We start from the raw sequence: 24,282 nt of genomic DNA on the forward strand, positions 1-24,282 counted from the left end.
TATTTATCGAACCTACGAAAAACGTTCTGTTGTTAAAATCTTAGTTCAAGTGGTTCAATGTTTACAAGTGATCATGTTACCAATACATAAAGATTACAATTTGATAAAACTTTACAACTTTGGTTGTCTTGTGGCGTTTGCCACTGAAGATAAAATCATTGAAATTTTAGACAGTAGCTTTGATGTAAATTATGCAGTGCCCCACCTTCCTCATGTTGAAAGATATAAAGATGGTTGCACTGCATTACATTTTGCGAGTTATTCGTTTCGGCAAAACAATTCCATTGTGCAGCTACTCTTAAATCGAGGTGCTGATTTTACTCGTAAATGTCATGATGGTTCAACCCCATTGTATTTAGCTTACAGAAATGAAAAGTCATATTCTTGGTCACATTTGATGCACAACCCAACAATTAAAACACTACTTCTCGCTCACATTGAATTTAACAATCCAACCAATCCAGCCTATAAAAATGGAATCTCTCATTTTCACATAGCTTGTGAAACTAATAATTTAGAAGTAGCAAAATTCTTTTTAACTTCTGGTGTCCAGGTGAGTGATGCCATTGAACTCAACTCAAAAATTTCTCCTGGATGCACTGGTTTGCACTTGGCTATGCACAGTGGCGACAAAAATATGGTTGAGCTTCTATTAGCTCATGGTGCTGACTTGACGTGTTTAAATGCCGATGGAAAGAATCCTTTGCACGTTTTTGTTGAAAAGCAAATCAGTGGTACCTTTTTATCTAATACCAAAGAAAAAAATGAGCAGCTTACTGAATTGTTGAGAAACGAAGATATTTTGAATTTATTATTAATACCCAATGCAAGTATGGTACAACCGATTGATATGTACGGTTTATCTTATTTTCACATCTGTTGCACCAAAAAATTCAACGATCCACCTGGAATTTTGGAAACGTTCATTGACAATGCTGCGGACATCCATGCACCTCTGAATTTTGACTCTCCATCATGTCCAGGCTTTACACCACTGCACTTTGCTGCTCACTCTAATCTACAAACAGTGCTGTGTTTGTTGAAAAAAGGAGCAGACCTCATGATCAAAGATGCAAGTGGCACAACTCCATTCGATATTTGTCTTGATAGATTCAGTCCAGCTGAGATAAGCCAAATTCTAATGACTCAAAATTCACTAAAATCCATCAAACTTGAAAATGGAGCGTTGTTGGTTAATATTATTTCAGAGTTTGACACACCCAACAAATTACACGATTATCTAAAAGTTAATGAAGTGAATATCCGCGTTCCATTGGACTCGTCCTTTTGGGCCGGCTTTACACTGTTGCATTTAGCTGTTATAATGCAGAAAACAAATGACGAATCTAGAATTAAAGTTTGTTTGAGACATGGAGTTGATTTAAGTGTGCAAGATGCCAATAAAATGACAGCCCTTCACCACGCTTTTTACAGGAAAAAAAAAACTTGCATCGATGAATTGCTTTATGCTTCCGTGAACATTTTGGTAAATCTTTCTGATAATAATGGTTTGTCTTACTTTCACATCGCTTGCATTGTTAGAAATAAAAAAATTCTTGAAAAATTCTTGAAAAAAGGAGTAGATCCTAACATGGTGTTACAAACAGATGTTCAAAATATATTCCAGAGTTTGTATCAACAGAGTACTTTTAACATAAAACTGGGCTCTGCTCCTCTTCACATCGTAGCAGCTTGTAGATCAGATGAATTGGTAGAGCTACTCTTAAATCATGGCGCTAACCCTGTTTTGCCGGATGCTGATGGTCTAACTTGGGTCCATCAAGCGTTTTTCACCTACAGGGACAAGTGGTGTGAGTCGTATTTGCTTCAAAATCTACAAACCTTCAAAGACAATCTTGTAGCTCCAGGAGAACTGTCCTTCTTTCACGTAGCCTGTTTCACAGGAAATATTACTGCTGTCCAATCTCTCCTGCCACTCCAACATGATATCAATCAACCAATAAAAGGCGAATCGAAAAATTATGTTAGGAATACCTTAAACAATTACTTAGGTTACACACCTTTGCACTTGGCAGTTGAAGCTGATTCTGTTCAAGTTGTGGAGTGGCTTTTGAAGAATGGAGCTGATGTTAGAGCGAAAAATGCAAAAGGCTCTAAACCAATGCACGTAGCTTTAGACAAATACTGCTGCAATGGACAGATTATTCGTCTGTTGCTGGAGTCTGAACAAAAGGAAAAGTGGTTGGATGACACAGGTTTGACAGAGTTACATGTTGCATGTGCCCTGAAAGATAGATCTTTGATTGAGGCATTGTTATCGAGGGGAGAGAAACCCAATACTCGAATTAAGTTGGACTCTGCGTTATGGCCAGGCTGTGCACCTCTAGACATTTTGATAAGAGAAAGAAATCCGGAAGATAATTCTGCTATAAAATTAATACTCAATTACATCCTCAAAAATTGGGAAGCTGCAGTTTCAAAGGACCAACCCTTACATGGTAAGATGATACTAATGAGTTTTAGTAGTTGAAAATTCTTGCCAACGTATATAATCTTATCAAATGTTGAATTAATAATGAAATTATTGCTGTAGGATCAGCTAAGTGCCAAAAGAAATTTCATTTGCAAAAGGAGGAAATGATGGTAAATCTACATGGACTGACAGTTTTCCACGTTAGCTGTATGACAGATGATTCTTTAATTGTGGAGAAGTTCTTAAACTTCGGCTTTGATATTAATGAGCCCAGCGATTATTTTCATGCCGATGAAGAATCTGGTTTTACACCATTGCATTTTGCAGTGAAGTATGGTCGTAAAAATATCGTTGAGTTATTGCTAAGGTACGGAGCTGAGATCAACTGTAATTGCAACCTTTATAATACTGTATTACACCTGGCTGCATCAGAGAATCCAGATTTTCTAAATCTGCTTTTCAGGTATGATGGTTTTGTTTAATTTTGCTTACTTTTAGTTGATATGCTTTTAAGTAAATAAGTCCCCAGCTGCTAAAATATGTTCTCTGCTTGGGGATATGCTATTAAAAGGCTTAACTATTTGGTGAAATATTTTTTATAAAGCATTCACATCCATTAATTTGTCAAATGTTAATGAAAATGCAGATTTGAACACAATAATTTTGTATGAATATAAATATTTTTAGTTCCAACAATAAAAGAACCTCTTTGAATTTTGCATATAGCAAATGTAACATGCAAATATGTAGAGGACTAGATAATTTGCCGTGAATTATCCGTAAATTAACGGTAAAAAGCAAAATATGACCGTTACAAAAAAAAAACCAAAAATCGTTTTGCATTCGAACTTTAACGAAAGTTTCTAGAATACGTGAAACAAATTGTTTGCCTTGTTCGAGGTGCCCCACGTAGAGAAATGGCCGTTTTCGCGTCGTCGATATTAAAAAAATAAATAAATAAATAAATAAAAAAACAAAATACTCTCGAACCCTCTTGCTGATGATTGACAGAGGTCAATTTACGGCCAATTATTTTGGGTGGCCTTGGTGAATAATTGTTGGAGAAATAATTGGACGTGTGTTTATAAATAAATACCTGTAACATATAATAGTTAAGTTTTGGGTAAATAAACCATAAATATGTGGCTAATTTAAATAATCAGATACGTTGTGAAAATGGGCTAAAATTAGCTTGTAAGGGTCAAGGAATTATTTTACAAAAATATCTCACCATGGCGTCGATCCTATTTTTTCATGTATTTTATACATGATATACTTTTTATATACATGCATATACATATTTTTTCATTTAGTGGAGCACCAGATTTCAACATCGAAGCTCGTACCATATATGGAGAAACTGTTTTTGACATTCTACTAGGAAATGAGGATGCGAATACCAATCATTTCATAGATATTTTAAAATGTATTACAAGAGCGAAAAATTTCAGTTCGACCGCAAAAATAGATCTCGTGACGCAGCTTGCATTCAAATTTCATGCGGATGATTTTGAAAAAATCGTTGAGTTCATACCAAGCATAATTGATGTGGATGACGGTGGACAGAATATTATTCATCATATTGTTCAACACGAAGAACTTTCTTTCATTAGACGTGATTGTATATTAAACGACTTTGTTAAGATAATCGAGTCGCTCGAAAAATTTGGCTGCGATGTTGATCATCAGGATATTAAAGGTCAGTGATTACTACTAAAATTCCATAGACGCTTACCAATATAACTTCAATAATTACATTTTTTTAAATTCTTTGGTAACGTCTTGTTAAAAATTTACAATTTTAGTTTTTTCAAATTGGCTACAACATATTTTGATACTTGACAATATCATTTACAACTTTATCATTGATAAGTTTTATCTCCCAAAGAGTATTAATAGGTTCGTTCGTCAGATAGCTGAAAAATTATTAAGATAGAATACTTACAAAATGATACAGTGATCTCGTAATATCTTTTAGTTGTCAGCCCCCATACCATTGTAAGTCTTTGTAGGGATAAATATATACGTAGGTATTACCAATAATTTTTTTGTCTTGGACAAATCTAAAAATTTTTGAACAAGGAACGGGAGAAAAATCTTTTGCCTGTTAGGAAGTACAAAAAAAGCATTGTTTTGTCACATTTTTGTAATTCGTGCCCTGTAGGTGCCATCTTAGTCCATAGAATTCGCACTACTTGAACTGCATTTATTCAAAGCGATTTCCTGTTCAGCAGTAAATTAAATGTAGGTATTTTTTGTTCCCATAGGACTGACACCTCTCCACTGGGCAGTGAAGAATCACTCTATATTAGGTGTTGAATTGTTATTGTTGATTGGAGCTGACATTAACATTGTCAGTAAAAATGACGACACTCCCTTTACAAGTGCATTTAATTGTTTGTTCAGTCATGTACTGCACAATCATAGGGGTAGACTCATGGCTGCTGGCTTGTACCTCCATCCTTTGAACCGCGAGTATCAGGTGGACAAGGACCAATTACGGACGTTTTTCGATGAGGTTACTAAAATGCACATGGTTAAAATTAGCAAGTCACATTGTTTACGTGATGTTCTCACGGACAATATGGTGCATCAGTTTCCTACAATGCCGGGGCATCAGCGCCGTTCCATCCTCGAGTTCATCGAATCCGATGAATTGCGTCAGCAGTTTCCAGGCTGGATACCGCAATTTAAACTGCAACGCAGAAAAGCTTTGAAAAGGCTAACGTTATTCCAGTGGGCCATGAGTTCGTTACAAAACCTTTTAGACCCGAGGTTGCCCGAACACTGTCTCGAGTTTATCATGACTTGTTTACACGATGATGATTGGCAAGTGTTGACTCTAATAGACAACGGACATTGAAAAATTGATTTTTTTTCAAGTAATTCATTTGTTTTTATGTATACACTTACTTACAACTGTAGTAACTTGTAATATAGGCGACGGATATTTATTATCACCAACTCTACTCATTGTCGTAAGCGAAAAATTTTAAACAAAACTTTGAAGCATAACTTTAAGATAGATTTTTGTGTTGACTTGTAAAGTATAAAATTCAATAAAAATTAGTTTCTTTTACGAAAGCCTTAATATTTATTGCATCCAAATTGAATCGAACAAGGGTTACAAGGCTGAAGGTCAAAATCACACAAGTTACCGGTTCACTGGGATTTCCCACGTGAATAATACGATTCATTATGTGTTGTAAAAATATATTGCATTTATATATCTATCTATATCACAGAAAAGGTAATTTTGTTTGCTCTCTCTCTCTCTCTCTCTTTCTTTTTATGATCGGGACGCGTTCTCCCTTATTCTATGACTTACAAGCTCTACACGTGCCGATTATTAAATTATTGTTTTATGGGTTATATCTAAAACTATATACGTGTTCCGATTATCACTAGAATGGAGGCAGCTAAATCCGTAGAAGAAAAACTTTTATCTTCGATTGGCCCGTAAAAGTGACGGAAAAAAAGATTCACAATAAAATAGCCCTCGGTCGAGAACTTCATCGGATCCTTATTTCATGTGTATTGATTCAAAAAAGCTTATAACTTGAATAACGCGAGGAAACACCCGAAAGTCTCACTTTTTTCATTTATTTTTTTTTTTTACAATTAATACATCACACGTCATCAGTGAATTGGTAAATTGTCACAAAACGCCAAACGAATGCTGTTTATCACAGTACCGAGTAAGTACAGCCCTGCAGCGAGTAAGTAGTAAGAGTCAGTGTTTGGTCAGCCAACCGCCTTTCACTGCATAAGTGTCCCTTGCATCTCCTCGGTCGCTCTGCCAGTGTTCCTCGAGGACTAGAGCAACAAAAAAGGGACAAAAAAAACAAAATCATTTTGCCGAGGCTTTTCAACCGTGTGTCCACAGTCGCGCGTCGAAGTACAGGTGCCAGTCGGACTTCTCCTCGAGGGCCACTGACCGTACGCTGTTCCGCCACCACTTGGCATCAGTTCCACGAGTCCCCGCGATAAAGTGCCCGCGCGTGAGAGAGACGGGGCGCCCCCCTTTTTTGAATCTCCCTGCGTGCCCTTGGAAAACAAGGGATTCGAGTAAACGAATGGTCAGCCGGACGATTTATCGCTCGGCCCGGCGAAAAGTGTGTCCCCTCTTATACCCTCGGAGCTGTGGACGGTGAGATGAAGTATATACGCGGGTGTTGATGCGCCGCAGGTCGCGATAATCTAAAGCCTGGCGTGAGAAATGGCTTTGAGACCGTAAAATCGGGTGTGTGTACAACCATACTATAGTAGCACAGGCGCCAGTTTCGGCGGTAAGCGACGGAATCGCATCTCATCCACCAGGAGTCGAGCCCGCGAGCGCTAGGAAAGCTGTGGACAAGGTTGAATTCGTCTTTTTATCGTCATTTGAAAATAGGGTTATTTAAACATATATAGGCTCCACAGAGGTGTTTCGAAAATCGGTATGGTGTACGGTATTTTGGATCGAATGTACGCAAAAACGAGCCAAGTTTCAAACGCAATATTGCATATGATTGTAATTGTATCATAATACAAAATGTAACAAAAGTAGGTTCAGTTTGGATTATTTGTCAATTCTTTCGATATTTTTTTTCATCTCGGTCTAAATGCCGAGAAAAGGTTGTGTATTGATTATTGGGTCCTACCGATAACATTGCCTAATAATTTTAGCTTGTTAAATTTTAATTTTTAGGTTACCAAATCCTTTAAAAATTTTTTAAGGACACCATTGGTTTTAACTAAAGAAAGAATTGCGTATACGCACACTCGCCTTTGATAGAACATGTCGATGAATTGAAAATCATTCGCAATAATCATTAAAAGTTGGAAAACAGTTTTTTCACGCTTGAAATCCCATAAATTACACGAATTGACAATGAAGTCACAGATCCTTTCGAAAAGTTACTGGCTGAAAGTTCCGCCAATCCCAGTAAACTATCCGAAAGTTGTTGAAAACTTTAGAGAAAAAGACCAGTCGGCCGAAGAATAAGCCGGAACGGAGCGAGTAATCAAAGCCCTGATTAAGAAAAGAAGGGAAAAAAAAGTCCCTGAATTACGATCGGATATGGCCACCCCTTGAACTTTTCTGGTAAATATTTCATTTGCGTGCCAGCGCAAAATTAAGTCGCACTTTTTTTGGGGGGGATGGGGGATTTATTGATTTTCCCCACACCTCCGCAGTCGGAACTGATTGGTTGCGTGGGCGTTAACTTTGTTAGCGCATAAATTTCCACCAGAACGAAATAACGAAAATTTCGGTACATCACGCGTAGCCGGCAGCGAGGATTTATCAAAGCTTCGATCCAAAGTCACGGAGTGAAAAAACACTAAGTTATCTCTTGGCGCCTGAAAATTGCTTTCGCCGCAGTATAACAGTAATAATGGCCTGCCTGTGAAAATATCGGGGTTGGATTTTAAAATATCGTACTTTTGTAAAAAGTAATTTTTTTTTTTTTTCAAATCACTCAATTATCACGAAATAGGTGAGTTCCGGTTACTAAATTTATGTGCCAGGGAACCTCGATTGAACCAAGTGCACAAAAGTAATACGTAAGCCATTTTACCAAAGTGAGAGAGGGAGAAACTAAGAAGGTGTTGGAAAGGCTATTACTCGCACGCCAAGTTTACGAAAACTTACTCATAGATTTTATCTATTTCCATAGAAAATATGTGCTGTTTTTGTAACTCTCCATCTCACGTGCCCGTACAATGTTCACCAACCCCCCTATCGTTGTCGCGCTAATTTTTTTTCAACACCCTCGGGAACCATTAACACATACATTCTTATAACTCAGGTGAACGTTTTTCCTGTTAAGAGCGGCGTTTTATCGTTCATGACGATCTCGAAGTTGATATTTGATTCTAGCACCATGCACTCTGGTATTTTACAAAAGGCAAATCTGTCCGAGGTGAAGTGGACTGTGTACAATAAACTATTTGTCTTCTTCTTAGATTAACAGTAATGTTTCACAAGTAAACGTACACGAGATTTTTCTGCGAGTGGTCCACTATTTGCACGAGTTTCTTTCACGCAGCGTTAAAATCGACTTAACGCCAATCAGGGGGACTTTAGAGCTAGCGATTCGAGAAAAATCGAGTAGCCACACCGTCGTCGCAATCAGCGGGTTGACTGGCAAGCACAGGGTGCGCAAAAAAAAAAAAAAAAATTTTAAAAAAAACGTTCACCGTCAAAAGTCATGAATGCGAAAAAACGAGGGTACCGGATTACGCGACCGTATACTTTTAATTGAGCGAAACTCGAACCTCGCCTCGCCAAGGACATTCAATCGAAATGTAATAACGGTACAAAAGAAGGAAGAAAAGAGGGTCGCGTTCGATGAAAAGTTCGATCGAACGGCCAGCGGGTACACGCATTCGCGCACAGGCGAGAGGAAAAAGTTTTTACCCCCTCCCCCTCGTAATAGTATGGCAGCCGGGTCTTTTATCATGCCGATAAAAGGGACTCGATTCCCTCGGCTCCTGCGAGATGTATATGTATAGGGTGTATATACCCGCCGTGCACCTACTCCTCTGGCCCGAGTTTACGGGGGCGCTACGAGGTACTTCCTGCAGCCGCAGCGCGATACGTATGCCATTGTCCGCGCGAACGTGGAAAGAAAATTTTTGACAGGTGTCTTATTTCCTCCTCCCCCCCCCCCTCTCTTTCATTGCGCCAATTTGTGCTTCGGTTCGCAGTTGATTTGGTGAAAGTTAATTGCAACCTGGAAACTCGTGGGCGAGCGGGTGGGAAAAAAAGCTCTAATCAAATTAACCCCAATCTCCCCCAACCAAGAGTTACGGGTACACAGTTTGGTGTTAAACTACAGCGAAGCGAGACCAGGTGTTTGTTTGTTTGTTTGTTTGTTGGTCTGTCTGTTTGTCGACATCATATACACCTGTAAGCAAAAGTGTCTATATGCATGTATACGCCGAATCTGATGGCACCGGTCGTCGGGTACTCCAATATATACGCGTATGGCACGATAGGTCCCAAAATCGACCTATTCGAGTTAACTTTTGTTTTTTCTTTGTTACTAGTTTGTTTCGTTACTGCTCCATGTGTAACTATAGCGACTATACATAACCGTTGTTATTTCAAGTGATGAAAAAACACTTCCCCAAATGTTTTTAACGCGAATCGACGGTACAAACTAATTATTGTTCGTCTTGCCTCGGGTGCACTAGGTTTTTTTTTTTTTTTTGTTTTTTTTGTGTGAAATTGAAATAGTGCCGCGATGTATAACTCATTTTATTCGAGAATTGTTTGTACAAGCGACACGTTTGCACTATACTTTTGATTGAAAAAAAAAAAAAAAAAAAAAAAAAGTCAAAAGTTGGACGGAGAGAAGGGGGCACACATGTGAATTATCATTGCGCCCACGCGTAGTATAATAGGCAAAGCGAAGAATATAAGCTCCTTGTCCCGCGTCGGAACGACTTCTCGGGAGATACCCCCTTGGAGCCGGAAAAACGGGGCCACTCGAGTCGCCTGTACAGGTTGCAAAAACAGCAGGTGTATACCCATTGCGCACCGGGCTGCTCGTAAAAGACTATAATGGGGAAATGGAGACGACGGCGAGTGGCATGTACGTATAGCGACGTGAAAAAAAGACGACGCAACTTTGGGAGGCAGTAACAGGAGGGGCGCCAAAGACGTTGATTGATCGGTTGAATTTGTGTCCTACTTTTGCATTACTCGTACTCGCTAGTCGTTGAAAAGTGTTTGCTCTGCTGTATGCGTGTACGCAAACAAGGGAGATTAGTACACTCTTCTGGGACGAATCTCGAGTTTTTTTTTTTTTTTTTTTTTTTGTTTTTTTTCGTGCATTTTTAGAAAAGAATCCGTTGTACATTCCCACACGTATAACTTCTCATCAAAGTCAGACGACACGAGGACCAAAAAAAAATGGAAAATTGCGACTCGGGTGCGTGTTCTTCGCGGTAGACGCTCGGCGCGTATACATTCCCATTAAACCGCAATTTAATTACGGTCCCGGTTAATTGACTTACGATGCAGTTGAATCAACATAATATTTAACTTGGGCACGTCTGGCTCGCTCGCACTGCGCGTTTATAAAATTATTTTCTGAAATTTCCCGGCGATGCGCTCGCGTGACACCTGTGATATATTCGTGAGCTCAACTTTCGCCCCGAGACGATCGACGCGACTGCGATTACCGCGATCGAAGCGCTTCTGTGCGCGTAATTCCGTGGAATTGAAGGGTCAACTGGCCCACGGGAGCGCAACGTACCACCCAAAGCGAGAATAATCGGAAAGCTTACGCGAGCGCTCGGCTTCAATGGGGCTGCGCAAAGAGAGAGAGAGAGAGAGAGAGAGGCTGCAAAAGGGGGGCTTCGAGTGATTATAAAAGTCGTGGAGGGCGGGTGTGCATCGTGCCACTGCAGCCGGTACTTACACGCTGGCTAATGTAATGGAGCTTTTGAGCGCGGAAATATATATATTTCCCTCTATATATTATATAGTCCTCGTTTGTGCTCGGGAGGGGGAGAAAAGGCGGGGTAATTAAAAATTAACCTGGAGTGAAAAAATGTACGTATACCTACGCCGATGATGACTGAGCCGAGCGCATTGCGTGTAATCTTCGAGTGTGCGGGTGTATTTCCGCTTACACGGGGCGTTTCATTCTTAAATGTGCATATATGCCGTGGCTCTCGGGTGATTCTGTGATCCTTTCCGGCATATGCGGGAGAACGCGTGTGGCCCACTTTGCTGAATCAACTTTACTCAAAACGTATGTATAGTCGGTTGAAATTACACGTTTGGGTGGGGGAGAAAAAGTTCAAGTTTTTTTTTTTGTTTTTTTTTCCGCAAAAAGTGATGAGTCCGTGAAACTGAAGCCAAATCGTTCGATGCGATCCGAATAGACGAATTAATTATTGGAAGCAATAGTATATAGTATCACACGCTCAGAAAGATAAAAGTAAATAATGATACAGATCATACGGGTATACTTACATGTTGACGTGGTAAAAGGGCGATTCGAGGAAATTATTACTAAGGTTGCACGATATTACACGATATTTTACCACAGTATCACATCGGTATAAAAATATTGCACAATGCGTTATTAAATTGATGTATCGATATCCACATGGACTTTCGTTGGAGTCGTATCGCCGATATCGCCCTTCTCCCTTTTTCGAATTTGTTCGATCTATATATTACGTACATTATAATTTTGTGTACCCTACCAATTACTCTTATGAATCGGTTTCTCTTTAGTACAGCAATGCTTGAGAAAAAAAAAAAATAACCAATATCTTTTTTTTTTGAGGCCGATCTATACGCAACGTATGTTTTAATTACTAAGTCCAAAAGTAGACACTTCACGATGAAATTGAACAAAAGAACTTGTAAGTAGTAACGCGTCAAAATTTTTTTTTTTTTTTTTTACAACTGTCGTTAGCCAATTTCAGATGTTAAAGGATGATGGAATGGTCCCTTGATACGATTCAAACAGCATTCGGTTTAAAACCCTCTGATATCCGATCTCGAACAATGAATTTCGAAAATTAAAGTACTCGAATCTAAGTATATGTATAGGATGTACTTTTGCAGATCGTGAACCATCTCAAGTAGTTCAAGTAGGTATCTTGAAAATAGCTGGAGATGGAGAGCCATTGGTACCATCAGCTGTTGGACTCGTTTATATTATTTTATTCAAGGTAGTGGCACCGATAGCTCAACAGTTGGACGATAAAGAATACCGATTGGAAGATTATGATTTACAATTAAGATTAAGATTACAATTTTATAAGGCATTTTATTCGATCGTGACAAATCACTTGAAAATTACAAAAAATGTAAGTGGACACTGCATTTGGACAGGGTTGCACCTACCTAGAGCCCAATTCCATATCTTCATCAATCATTGATCTTTTTTCTTCATTTCATCACTCTGGTTACATCGCTATACTCCAACAAAATCTCTTTGATCTCTCTACTAGCATTAAGCAGTGAAAGAAAGTACCAACGCTATTTTTCCTCATATGTAAAAACTAGCAGATAAATTAGTATATATATATATTTGTTTTCTTCCTCTTTCAACTATCTGCGTAAACTGTCACGCATCACGTATCACGAAGAAACGACCCACGGATAAATATATACCGACAGCTTGAAACCGTTTTCCCATTTCACCACCACCAAACGGACAAAACAAATCGCACGAAAACGTATACGTGCACACACACCTTATATGTATTCGCGAAGCGTCGGCTTGACAGCGTCGGGGCTCCTCTTTAAAAGAGGAGCGCGCGTTCTCCTGTCGCCAAATATTCAAAGTTTTTCCCAAGAGGGAAGCCAAGGGTGAGGGGGTGGGAAAATTTGTACGCGTCCTCGAGTAGGGAAACAACTCGACAGTCGGCGAACGAAGGAAACACAATATTAGTTGGACAGAAGCAGGAGGAAGGATGTGTGAGTTGAGAGGGGTATAAGGGTGTATATATATATAGGGTAGGGCCGTCGTGCACACGAAAGAGACAAAAAGTGGGTGAGAAAAGGATACTCGGGACATACACGAGGGTACAAAGGAGAATCGTATAGCCGCACGGCTGGTAGCCGAGACTAGGGGATGAATGTATATGTAGAGGTAAAAGAAATAGAGAGAGATAGCAAGGGAGAGAGAGGGTGCGGGTTCAAAGGGGGAAAATGAGGCGGGGTTGGAGGCAGCTGGCGCTGATGGAGGCCATTGCCTGCTGTCGGAGGAGCGTTACCCATATAGGTACTCCTGCCTGCTGTGGTTACGAGCTGCTATATACACACACCACTGCACTACCGCTCTCTTACCTACCCGCGGGGCTATCCTCCCGAGTCAGCTTTTCCTGAATTTTCCCTCCTCTTTCTTATTCTCCTTCTTCATATCACGTGCCGCTGCTCCTGCTGTACCTATGTGAGCTACCTCTTGCTCACGGCCACCCCACGGTGTGCTGCACCGCTACGCATGTACGCGTAGAGTCTACAGACGGAGAGAGAGATACATGTACCCACTTAACTTTGTCCTGGACTTTTATTGCAGTAGCTCACCTCTGGATATCTTTCTTCTCTGGAGCTGGGGCGCGATATCACTTGCCCCACCCCTGAGTTGTTTGTAATTTCTCTCTCTAGTGCTTTTTTTAATCTTTGTTGGCCGAGAGTGAGATTGGACCGGTTGAGCTGGTGGCGCGCGCGAGGTTTCGCGCTCGGGGCTTAATTATCTTTTGGATTCGTGTCTTTGTTTCAACAATGGCGCGAGTGCATTTTGTTTTCATACTTTTAGGGGGATGTCGTACGGGTTTTCTTTTGCTTTCAGTGGATAATGGCGTTATCGTGCAGATCGAACGGTGATTGATGGACCGATGATTGGGCCAAAACGGTAATTCATTTGATTTTGAATCGAACGGGGTTAACGTATCACGTTTTGTTTCTTTTTTTTCCTACCCCAAACACGAGTGATGATTATCTACAAAATTAATATTTACACCTACGCTGAGCTGGAGTAGATGATGGGCGAACCATGTTTTTTTTTTTTTTTTTTTTTTTTTAATGTGCGCTGTTTTATTTACTTGGAAAGCAATTGGTTGAGGGGGGAATTTTTAAACTGTTTGGCTACATGTCAGTAAATATACCAGCGTCGGTGCTCATCCCGATGACGAAAGGAGTTAGTAGGCTGTCTCTCAAGACTTACATCTCACTCCGTGTGTCTTTCGTCGGGTTTTTGGTGAATACTGTATACAATTTCCATTTAGCGCAATTTTTAATCATTACTTATTTATTTACGTTGGGAGTTACCATAAAATACATGTACAAATTATTGATGTTAGTTTAAAAATTGCATGAGGTATGAGATGTAACACGTACGAAATATTTGCAAAGGTGAAATAACGAAAGCATAAGTTTGTTGTTTTAATTCCGATTTTAATAGTTTTTTGGTTTGTTTTATTTTAGTATGAATTTTTTTTTTTTTTTTTCTTTTTTTTTCTTGAAAAATTCCATTTTTACTGAATTTTTTCGTTTACTTTCAAATCTTACTTTTTTTTGTTTTGCTAAGTACAGTTTGATGCTCCTTGACCTTTTTTTTCACTCTCAACTTGTTCTCATTTTTTATTCGTGACATTCGTTTCGTCCTTAACAGGAAGTTTCCTATCTCAAACACTCTTGGATGTTTTAACTTCGTACATGTCTTTTGAATGACAATAAATTTGTATCGCAGTTTAATATCAATGTACTTCTTCAGATATTGATAAAATTTGTCCAATTCAGTACTGAAAATACTTTTATTTACATTACCAACGGCAACTTTTATTGTATAGCAAAGCGTTTTTCTACTGCTTCCCCAGTCGACTTCATTTAATCTCGATACACCTGAATTTACTTTAATTAGTAATGTCAAAGTAATACAACGAAAGCGTCAACACCATATTTGGTTTTATTTTCAAACTTGCATCATGTTGCCTCGAGCCAAGTAATTATTTTCATCCCCACCGAAATAAATGAAAACGTAAGCGCGATTTTCATCCAAAGTTATTTTTTCATCTCTCATTACGTACATGACAACGTGACAAAAAAAAAAAAAAAAAAAAAAAAAAGTGTACCAGAGCTGTCAGCAAGAGAAAAAAAAAATGAAGAGTGGCAGCAGGACGGAAGGGGTGCAAAAATTTTTGCCAACCGGTGGCATATTTTTTTGTGTTTACGGGGCGCGGAAAATCACAGAGAAAAATTGCAAAAATCCATTTAGCCGCACTCCGTATTTCAACTCCGTTATTATTTTCATTTCTCGGGGCGCTACGTTTACACATACACACACATATGTATATGTAATATGTACATGCACGTATGGTATGCATCAAGCGAGGGCGCTTTTTCTTTTGAGAAACCTCCCGTCGTAGTAGCCCCGATATACTTTGGTCTCCCGGCATCTTATCTGCGCGCCGCTGGTACAAAAACGTGTTTGCCGAGGAAGAGATTTGCGCGAGTCCCCACACAGGCATATACACACATGTATACATACGCTTGTATAAGAACTGCGCTTTGTCCGTGGGAAGCACCTACTGACAGAGTCCCCAAGGATTCGACGAGTGGGTGTATACACGAAATAAAAAAAGAGGGTGTGGGCGTGTGTACACGTAGCCCTGGCGCCAATACCGTGGGTATAGAAATCACGTCTAACAGAGGCGCTCCGCGTAAGGACCATTTTTCGCCGATCGATGTCCATCTCTACCGTCTTTGTTTTTTTTTTTTTTTTTTTCTCGCGTCAAAGCAAGCACAAGTCGTAGGTGATTAACGTATTGTGAGATCCAACGGAGCGTCCTTCCGTGAGATTTTTCGAGGTAAAGTGATTGTACAAACGCGTACACCAAAACACGATACTTCGAAATTATAAGCTATCGGTCGATATACCGCGGCTTCGGCCACACCTCGAGCCGATCTCGCGGAAATTAAAACTTTTTCACTCGTCACGAGCAACGTATTCATAAGCACGGAAAATTCACCCGATGCGCGTTGCAATTAATTAAATTGTCTTTTTTACCGCAGGATTGCCAAGGAATTTCAATTATCTCGTGGTCGGCGTCTTTTTTTTTTTCCTCCCCCGCACCGTTGGGTTTTGCTCTGAAACGTAAAGTAGCCCACGAAAAAAGTTTGCGGATCAAGCGATGATAACTGCTCGATGAACTTTTCGGCTCGAAACGGCATTGCATTTCCACTACGGGCGCCCTAGGGTTGCCGGTCGGGTGAGGGGGATGAGCCGGGTTTACTTAAACATCGAGTAAATCGGGGCGCACCTTCTTCCTTTGACGCAGCTGACTCTCGCCGGCAAGTTTGTCGTCTCGGATACGTGGTGCGGTTTTGAGGCAGCTTAAATACGTGGCTTCTGGCTGATGCATTCGGTTTAACTGCGAGCACGAGACATCGAGGAGCAAATGGCCCTTTTTTTTTTTTTTTACGCCAGCGATGATTTAATGGCCAAGTTGCGTGGGACACATAAATTATGTAACGAGGGATTGGTTTTCGCTTTATTTTTTTACGTCACAACAAGTTACGCCGAATCAGCTGAATTTAATTACGTGATCGATGTTATCGGCACAAACCCTCCCCTCCGCGTTGCATTGAATAATAAACATAATTTTCATTTCACTCGAACGAAATATCGGATCGGCGTGATGTCGAAGCAAAAGTTTATTTTCAACGAACGATTAGCCAGTGTGGCGCGTAGAGCTTTTTTCAACTTGCTTTTTTTCCTCGTCAGTGGTGGGAATTAATTTTTAGCCTGTACTTTTCTATAAAGCAAAAAAAAAAAAAAACTGTTTTCTGAAAAATTTCTGTTGTTGATGACTTTTTATTTTTTTAAATAGTTGTAAACTTAGAGTTTTTAAATATTGATTAGGTTTAACTATTTTAATTTCATCCAGGAATCGGTACTCCACAAAACCTTTTGCAGGAAAAACAATTTGTTACAATTTGAAAGAAAAAAACATGTGGGACCAAAAAAAATAACTAAATTGCAACATCTAGAATTTACTGCCTTTATCTGATATGAAAAAAAAAAAAAAAATTAAAATATGTTCAGCAACAACAATGCACTTTCTTACAGGAAAAGATTTTTTTTTAACTGTTCGAAAATTTATGAAATAATTGTGCCAAAGTCTGCTGCCTGGCAGGGCCCACACTGTATTCATATGCGCTGTGTTCAAGTTGCATGAGAAACTCATATCATAAATGTTTATGAGATTAGGAAGGTATACGTACCTAGTTTCTCACATGCCATAAACTAGGTATTTTACATACCTACACCCATCACTAGTTTTACCGCGCGCTGATGGCTTGTCTGACTTCATTTGTCTGTTTCTACTGAATTTTTCAGACGGTGGCATTTGACGGATTAGATCGTAGAAATTTGTCGGCACGGCCAAATAGTACACGACCCGATGGATTTTCAGTATATAATGCACGTATTATTTTTCTCAGTACTCCGTACATCATAAAAAAATTTGCAAACATACGCTTTCATGAATAAATTAAAAAAAAATTCAATCATATGTTTTACCAATCATACAGTACAAAATCATTTTTTACTTTAATTATTGAAGGCGTATCGTCATAATTTTTTTTTCACATTTTTCCATACGCTTTTATTTCGGTCAAAGCAAACGTATCCAATCTGGCACTTGCGCTCGCAAAGCCAATTTAAAACAATAACAGCACCAATAAAACGACGCATGACTATCGGACCAAGCGTACCCGACGTATAAGTTTTTTTTTTTTTTGTTTTTCGCTGCCCGTCCCACCGAAAATAGTGCCAACTCCTCTTTTAATTAACCAAAGCGCTCGACAAAGAAGTTAATTACCAGCCGCTGAAACGTATGCGGCCCCATTTTTTTGTCCTTCATCCCCCGCGCGCGGAGGTGGTGATTTCGTTTTAATGAAGTAGATTCGTCAAAGCTGTTAACACACGGACACACGTAAGCGCGAGGATGAGGCGGTTGTTCGAGCTCGAGGGAGAGGAGTCGCTTCGCAAACATCGGCGCTTAAAAGCTTTTGGCTCTTCCACACGCCGGAACCCTTGGCACTCGAAATATCCAAGCGCGAAGCGTAAATAATGAAAAACAGCTGCAGAGCCACTGCCTCTCTCTCTTACTCCTTGCTGTTTGCTCTCTCTCTCCTTCATTTTTGATTTGTGTGCTCGCTTTTTCCTTTGCCCGGCTGTGCGTGTATACCCTTACCCGCGCTCTTATGTGCGCCTCTGGTTTTTTTGTCCCTTCGCGCCGGCCGTCCTCTTGCTTATTCGTCTTCTTTTTGCCCCGCCGTCGCCTCTATATTTCATTTCAGCGCCTTTTTTCGCGATTTTTTTCGTTTTTTCTCTTTTGAGCATCCACCAATTCCTTTTTACATATTTATGCAAAGTACCCGCTACTCTCCGAATGGAATTTTCGGTGCTGCTCTTTTTCCGCCGCGACTGAGATCTGGGCCTGACGTGAAAGTAGATTCGGACCGTTCGAGTGCAACCATCGTCCGTGTGCTTGCGCAAAAAGTTGACTGCTCTTTGTGGATTTTCTGCAAAGCCACCAACGAAAATGAAAGTCAATTTTCTTCTCCTCCGCAATGTGGTTCACTACCTTTTTTAGTTACATTTCAGTACGAAATCGGTAAACGTGAGATCAGTTGTTTTTCGAAGCAGAGCTAACTTCGACTTCTGACTCCCGTAAGTTTATCGGCTTTTGTCAGTTGTTGTGGGTACGAAAAAAGAAAAAATCACGTGTCTAATATTTCTTAATAATTTACCCGACAAACAAGATGGATTTAGTTAAGTTGGCTTCCCTATTGAATTACAGGCATAAATCAAAGAGAATTGGTCAATAAATCAAATTCTGGAAGAAAAACAAAAACTTTTTAATTACGCCCCGTGTACACTAGTCCCTGCTGTTCAATTCCATACACAGTTTCTAAAGGTATAATTATCAGCAATTAATTTCATATTAACATTGTCCAATCTACGATTATCTTACGTCCATCCAAAATAATTACTCAAAACCCACATAATTTCCAGTAAACAGATTTTTTTTTCTCTGTACATTATGACTTTCTCAATTGATTAAACCCCATCAAAGTGTCACTTGGCCTACTTCAAAAAAAGTTCAAGCATATTTGCATGATTAACAAGTCCGGTATATCCCAGGGAATTAAATTAATCTCACCAATTACTATTCTCTCCATTTCCCATCCCTTCTCCTTCTCTCTCAGGCTGTTAAACTTTATTCAATAGCGAGAGGTATCCAAGGTGAAGTGAGAGTTTAATTGCTCTTTCCAAAGTATATTATTCCTTGGCTCCGGAGAAACTTGATTAGCCATTCCTACGCTTTACCGCCTCGCTCCTCAGACGGGCCCACTGGGTATGCATTAAAAATCCATCCGCTCTTCCAATACTGCGACCAGCTATGTGGAAATGGACGAAAAACACGATCGTCGATACCGATACATCGGGTGATCCGACGCTTGACTTTTTGGTCCTGCGCACCAGCCCTCGTGCGTATAATTTATACCTAGTGGTGCCGTACCCCTGGAACTCAAGGAAACGACCCATCATCACCCGAATACCGAGAAGAGCCAGTCCGAATCGCCCCGTTTTCCCGCCCCAGTGCCGATTATCTCTCTCCCGACCCCGTCCCTTTCTTCCCCTTCCGTGGCAGCGACTGGCGCCCATAAGCGCTCACTCATCCCCGAGAACCGCGGGCCAAAGAGAGGCAGCCCCGCTAATATCCAGCCGGGCGCAAATCTGGCCATTTATAAATCTTAGCCCCCCGGCGCTTCTTTCATCGCTCACTCTCATTCGAAAAGAATGGCCGCGTCGAGTACGCCCTGGACCATCGGGGGCTCACCGGTTGATTGCCGACAATTTTTCCTCTTTGGTCGATCTCTCTCTCTACTTTTTTTTTTTTTTTTTTTTGTTTTTTTCTTTGTTTGCTCGTCAGACCTTGGGTGAAAAAATCGGTTGGTGTTTATACCCAGCACAGAAAATCGGGGCATTTCCGGGGTGCTCGATTTATTCTTCGGCTGCGCGTGATCTTTGCGGAGGGAGGATCATAATTTCGCCAAATCATGGACTTTGTGGGGCTCCCCGAACCTCCTGCAAGCACGTTTTAAATTCCGGATTCTCCCCAGTGCTAAACGATAAAAAATGCTAACGAGAATCCCAGGGGGTGTGTTTTGAGATTCTTTTGAAGAGTATAATGAAAACACGTGGGGCTGCACAAGTCGTTGTACATTGATCTACTCTGGTAAACATCAATATCAAGTTGGATTAAGTATGTTCTAGACTCAGAGTAAATCAAATTCTGACGTAATTCCACTTTTTTTCTCACGGGTTTGTCAAATTAAAGAACTTGTGTGGCACTTTCGTGGAAAAGTTATACGTTGGAGCATAAATCTTCATCACGACATTTACGAATTGAAAAGTCAAACAATTGGTGTCTGCAGTGGTCAGCAAAAGTCATCGATTCGAAGAAGGAGTCATTATGTGCGTTATTATTGAAGCTGTGGGGATCTCAAAGTGTGCTCTTCACAAAAATCTTCCACTTGTGAGAAAAAAAAAAACTTGGTGGGCCCGGGGGGGAGGGGCAAAAGGAAAGCCCCCACCTTTTACTTGTGTACAGTTGGGCAAGCAAGCGGTTCATAGTAGCACGAGTCACGGTAATTCCACGGGATAAAGGGCTTTCTTTGCCCTCTCCTCGTTCTCCTTGTGTTTCTCGGCGCTACCTCCCGTTACCTCTCTCACTTTTCCTCCAATGGCTTTTCCTCCTCTGCTCGCTGCTCTCCTCTTTTTTTTCATTCTCCTGCATTGCAGGCGTCTTCTCCATTTTTTTTTTTTTTTTTGCGAAACTAAGTCGACACTTGCCTCAAATGCGCTTCCGAGACTCCACGCGCGCTTTTTACGCTGGTTTCCTTACTTTGTATCTTTTGTACTTGGGGTCTTAATACTTAGGTTTACGTACACAACAGACCGCGTTAATTTTTTTTTTTTTTTTTTTTTTTCATTACTGTTATTGTTATGGTCTTTTAAAAGGTTATGACGGAGGATACCTGAGCTGTAACATGGGTATTATGCAATTAAGTAAGTTGAGTCTTGGTTGCTCTAGTGAGCTGTTTTCATAAAAAATACTTGAAAAACCCAAAGGATGTAATTCGCACCAGAATAGTTGGTCAAACTGAAGAGGAACCACTTGGTTTATGATATTCTCTTGAATAGATAATAGATTCTTCACGAAGTTGGTAACAATGTATTGGTACACCGCTCGATTAATGTGAACTGATTTGAAGAATCCCACAACTTCCATCTCAATGCGAAAAAAATGGAGAAAATCCCGGAAAGAGGAATAGTTTCCACGCTATAAGAACGTGATCTTCCACGCCCGTGTGAACCAACCCGAGTTATATACGCTCCCATGTCTGATTCTATCTGGCGTCTCATACTCATCGCCTCTCGTATTGATTTCAGCAACACCATACATCAAGCGGATAAGCCGATCTCATTTACAACACTCGTCATGCAATCGCCCTGTCCACATATATCATTCCCCCTCGTCGCCCACAACTTCTTTTCTTCGATTTTCCTTTGGTTTTCCCTTCCCCCCTCCTTATTTGTCTTCTTACTGATTCTGGAAATTTTCTGCCCCCCCCCCCCCTATCGTGTCCCTTCGCCTCAATCATTCACAAAAGACACGCATTGTAGTGCCCCCCTCCCCCCAGTCCCAGTTGGAGCTTGAATCAAAGTCGACTCCTATCTGCTGCCTCATTTTGTTGTGAGAACATCCACGCGAGCATGAGATCAGGGGGTGACGTAATAAATTAGGGTATCCGAAGATTCCGAAAATATTTATCAATGGTGTACCAATGATTTTACGCGCTTCTCAAATGATATTGAACGGTCTTTATTACGTCATATAAACAACCATTTGGGAAATTCGATCTTGATGCTTGTGAGAAATTTCCACCCAACGTGGACACCTTAGCAGATTGGTTGACAACAAAATTGGGTCTTAGGTTATCGTCCGCGCATCATTTCAATAACTGCCACTGTGTTGTCCACGTTCACTTTGGATTTTTTTTTTTTTTTTTTTTTCAATATGGACAGCAACCAGCAAAAGCTGCCTAAAACAATGAAAAGCGTACAACTTGGCTAGGATGGTTTTGATGTCCTCGTAATTTAAGAAGGCGCGTGGTGTAATATTCGTCTAGCATTATGAAGAAGTCAAAGGTGCTTTTTACCTGGCCAATGCAACGTGTTACCAGAGAATTGTACGAACGACTCTCCCGATTGCTTCCTTATCAATCGTTTTCTCCGAATTCAGCGCCCATTGACTCTTATCTCTTGGAAAATATCAAAAATATGCTCGCTGGAAAGATGTATGGCTCGAATGAGGATGCGATCGGAGAAACCGAAGATATGAATGTTTGAGAAAGTTTGGATTGAATTTTGTCTCTCATGGAGGGGACAACGTTGGTGAAGAAAGACGAATTTCCCCCAAAATGGTTGTTTTATTACTTATTTATTCAGTTAACTTATTGAGTAATGAGGGTTGCATAAATTATCATTAAACCTACGTATAAATAACTTAAAGGTCTTCGTTTCTCCAAAAAATTTATGTATCATTTCCGCTCATTAACTGATCAAGCACTAAATACTCAATCAGTATTTGTGACAGAAGAAAGTATCAAGATCAATATAAAAATGACGCAACATATAAGGTAACTATTGTATTCTTTGATAGTTGAAAAAAGATGGAAAAAAAGTTAAGTCTTTGCTCAACAATAAGAGAGCGCCTCTGGTCGTCGACATCAATGTCGTCTCGAGTATAAATGGGATTGATAGAGGGTAAAATCAAGTAGCCTCTAAAGTTAAAAAAAAAAAATCCTTTTATGGAACATAAGAAGTATACAATATAAGTATATATTGTACGTGTGTAAGCAGCCACAAGTACGTGTGCAAAAAGTATCTCGGGAAAGAATTTTCCATGGGAATGCTTTATCTTCCCTTTTTCCCCCAGAAATAGCGGAAACGAAAGAAATAGTCGAGCGGAGAAGGAAAAAAAAAAAAAAAAATACGCAGTATAGCAGAGAGAGAGGCAAGAAAAGAGAGTCGGGGTACGCGTGTCCTTAATATCGTATCACAGTCTCCCACGGCTTGACGGATAGCGGCACTTTTGCGATCTCACGTACGCGGACTTACGTAGCGCGCGGGTCAAAGGAAAATGGAAAAAAGGAACATTATTCTTTGGCTTGTTACCCGTCCTCTCGTGCATTCACAAATCGTACGCGGTTCAGCTGCGTGTGCGACACGATTGACGTTGCCCTTGCGGTGGAATTGTCCCTGTAAGACCGAAGCCACTGAAAGTCTTAAGTAATGCCATTGAGGTCGTGTCTTGGAAAGACCGAAGCGATCAAAAGTCTCGAGCGTTTCTACACGACTCCAATGGCCTTTAAGGACTTTCAAGGATCCTGACAAGCACTCTTTGAGCCTTGGAATGGCTTGGACAACCTTCATCGAGTGACTACTAATGACTTTTGATTGACAAACAACCGAGTCATGAATCATTAAAACAGTGGATTATTACCAAGAGGAAGCTCGTAGCAGCTTGCAATCAAGCGAGCGTGGACCGCGAATTTCATGGAGTTGCGAGAGGTAATTTGAAAACGATATTCCCACCCCGTCCGGCCTTACTTGGCGCGTGGAGCGTGAAAAAAAAAATTCATCCCACACTCCGCTGGATCCTTAATTCCGGCTTATTCGGAGGCCCCCTTCCTCTCCTCCTCGATGACCCAGTTCCACGCGTTATGGGCACCCCCGTGTTGCTCGCTAATTGTTCTTGTGGGTTATTGCGGGAGAGAGAGAGAGAGAGAAAAGAAAGGAAGACACGGGAAAAATAAAAATCTGATACATCAGCCTAAATAACGCGGGCCACAGGGTAGGGTGTTTTTTTTTTTTTTTTTGGCCTCGCTGTCACATCGAGGTTTAGGATGAAATTTAATTAATACGCGCTTGGATTTTGCTCGTCCTTTCTTTTTTTTTTTTTTTTTTTTTTTTTTTTCTTTTACTCGGGACAAAGGCCAGATTGTGGGTGTATGTGCACCTGCTGGTTTTTCCAGCCACTTTCTGGAGCACTGGACCGCGTGCGTGCAAAAAGACTTCGAATAAAATTAGAAATTTAATTACGAACGACATGAAGCTTGTATCTTTTTCTCTGGTGGTATTAATTTATCGTGTACGAGAGTAGTTTTTCTACTTCTTTCAGCTTGAAGATGTTTTTCCTTCCCCTTTGCTTCTCTCCTCGTGCGTAAATTATGATTTGGGCGGATGAAA

At 40.4% G+C, this 24,282-nt stretch overlaps 2 protein-coding genes across 2 annotated transcripts in view; one reads left to right on the plus strand and one right to left on the minus strand.

Annotated features, from left to right (window-relative positions):
- The window catches only part of Dop2R (dopamine D2-like receptor), a 219,942-nt gene that overhangs the window by 174,392 nt on the left and 21,268 nt on the right, over window positions 1-24,282 (minus strand). The gene's annotated exons all lie outside the window — the stretch shown is intronic.
- On the plus strand, window positions 39-5,435 carry LOC149375601 (uncharacterized). Its single transcript, XM_089598858.1, has 4 exons — window positions 39-2,459; window positions 2,555-2,897; window positions 3,748-4,133; window positions 4,702-5,435. The coding sequence occupies exons 1-4, from the start codon at window positions 74-76 to the stop codon at window positions 5,295-5,297; spliced, it is 3,711 nt and encodes a 1,236-aa protein (XP_089454984.1). The 5' UTR covers window positions 39-73; the 3' UTR covers window positions 5,298-5,435.

This window comes from Copidosoma floridanum, unplaced genomic scaffold (genome assembly GCF_036245765.1).
Source record: "Copidosoma floridanum isolate Cflo_tuat_1 unplaced genomic scaffold, Cflo_Japanese_pri ptg000006l, whole genome shotgun sequence".
Taxonomy (NCBI): Eukaryota; Metazoa; Arthropoda; class Insecta; order Hymenoptera; family Encyrtidae; genus Copidosoma; species Copidosoma floridanum.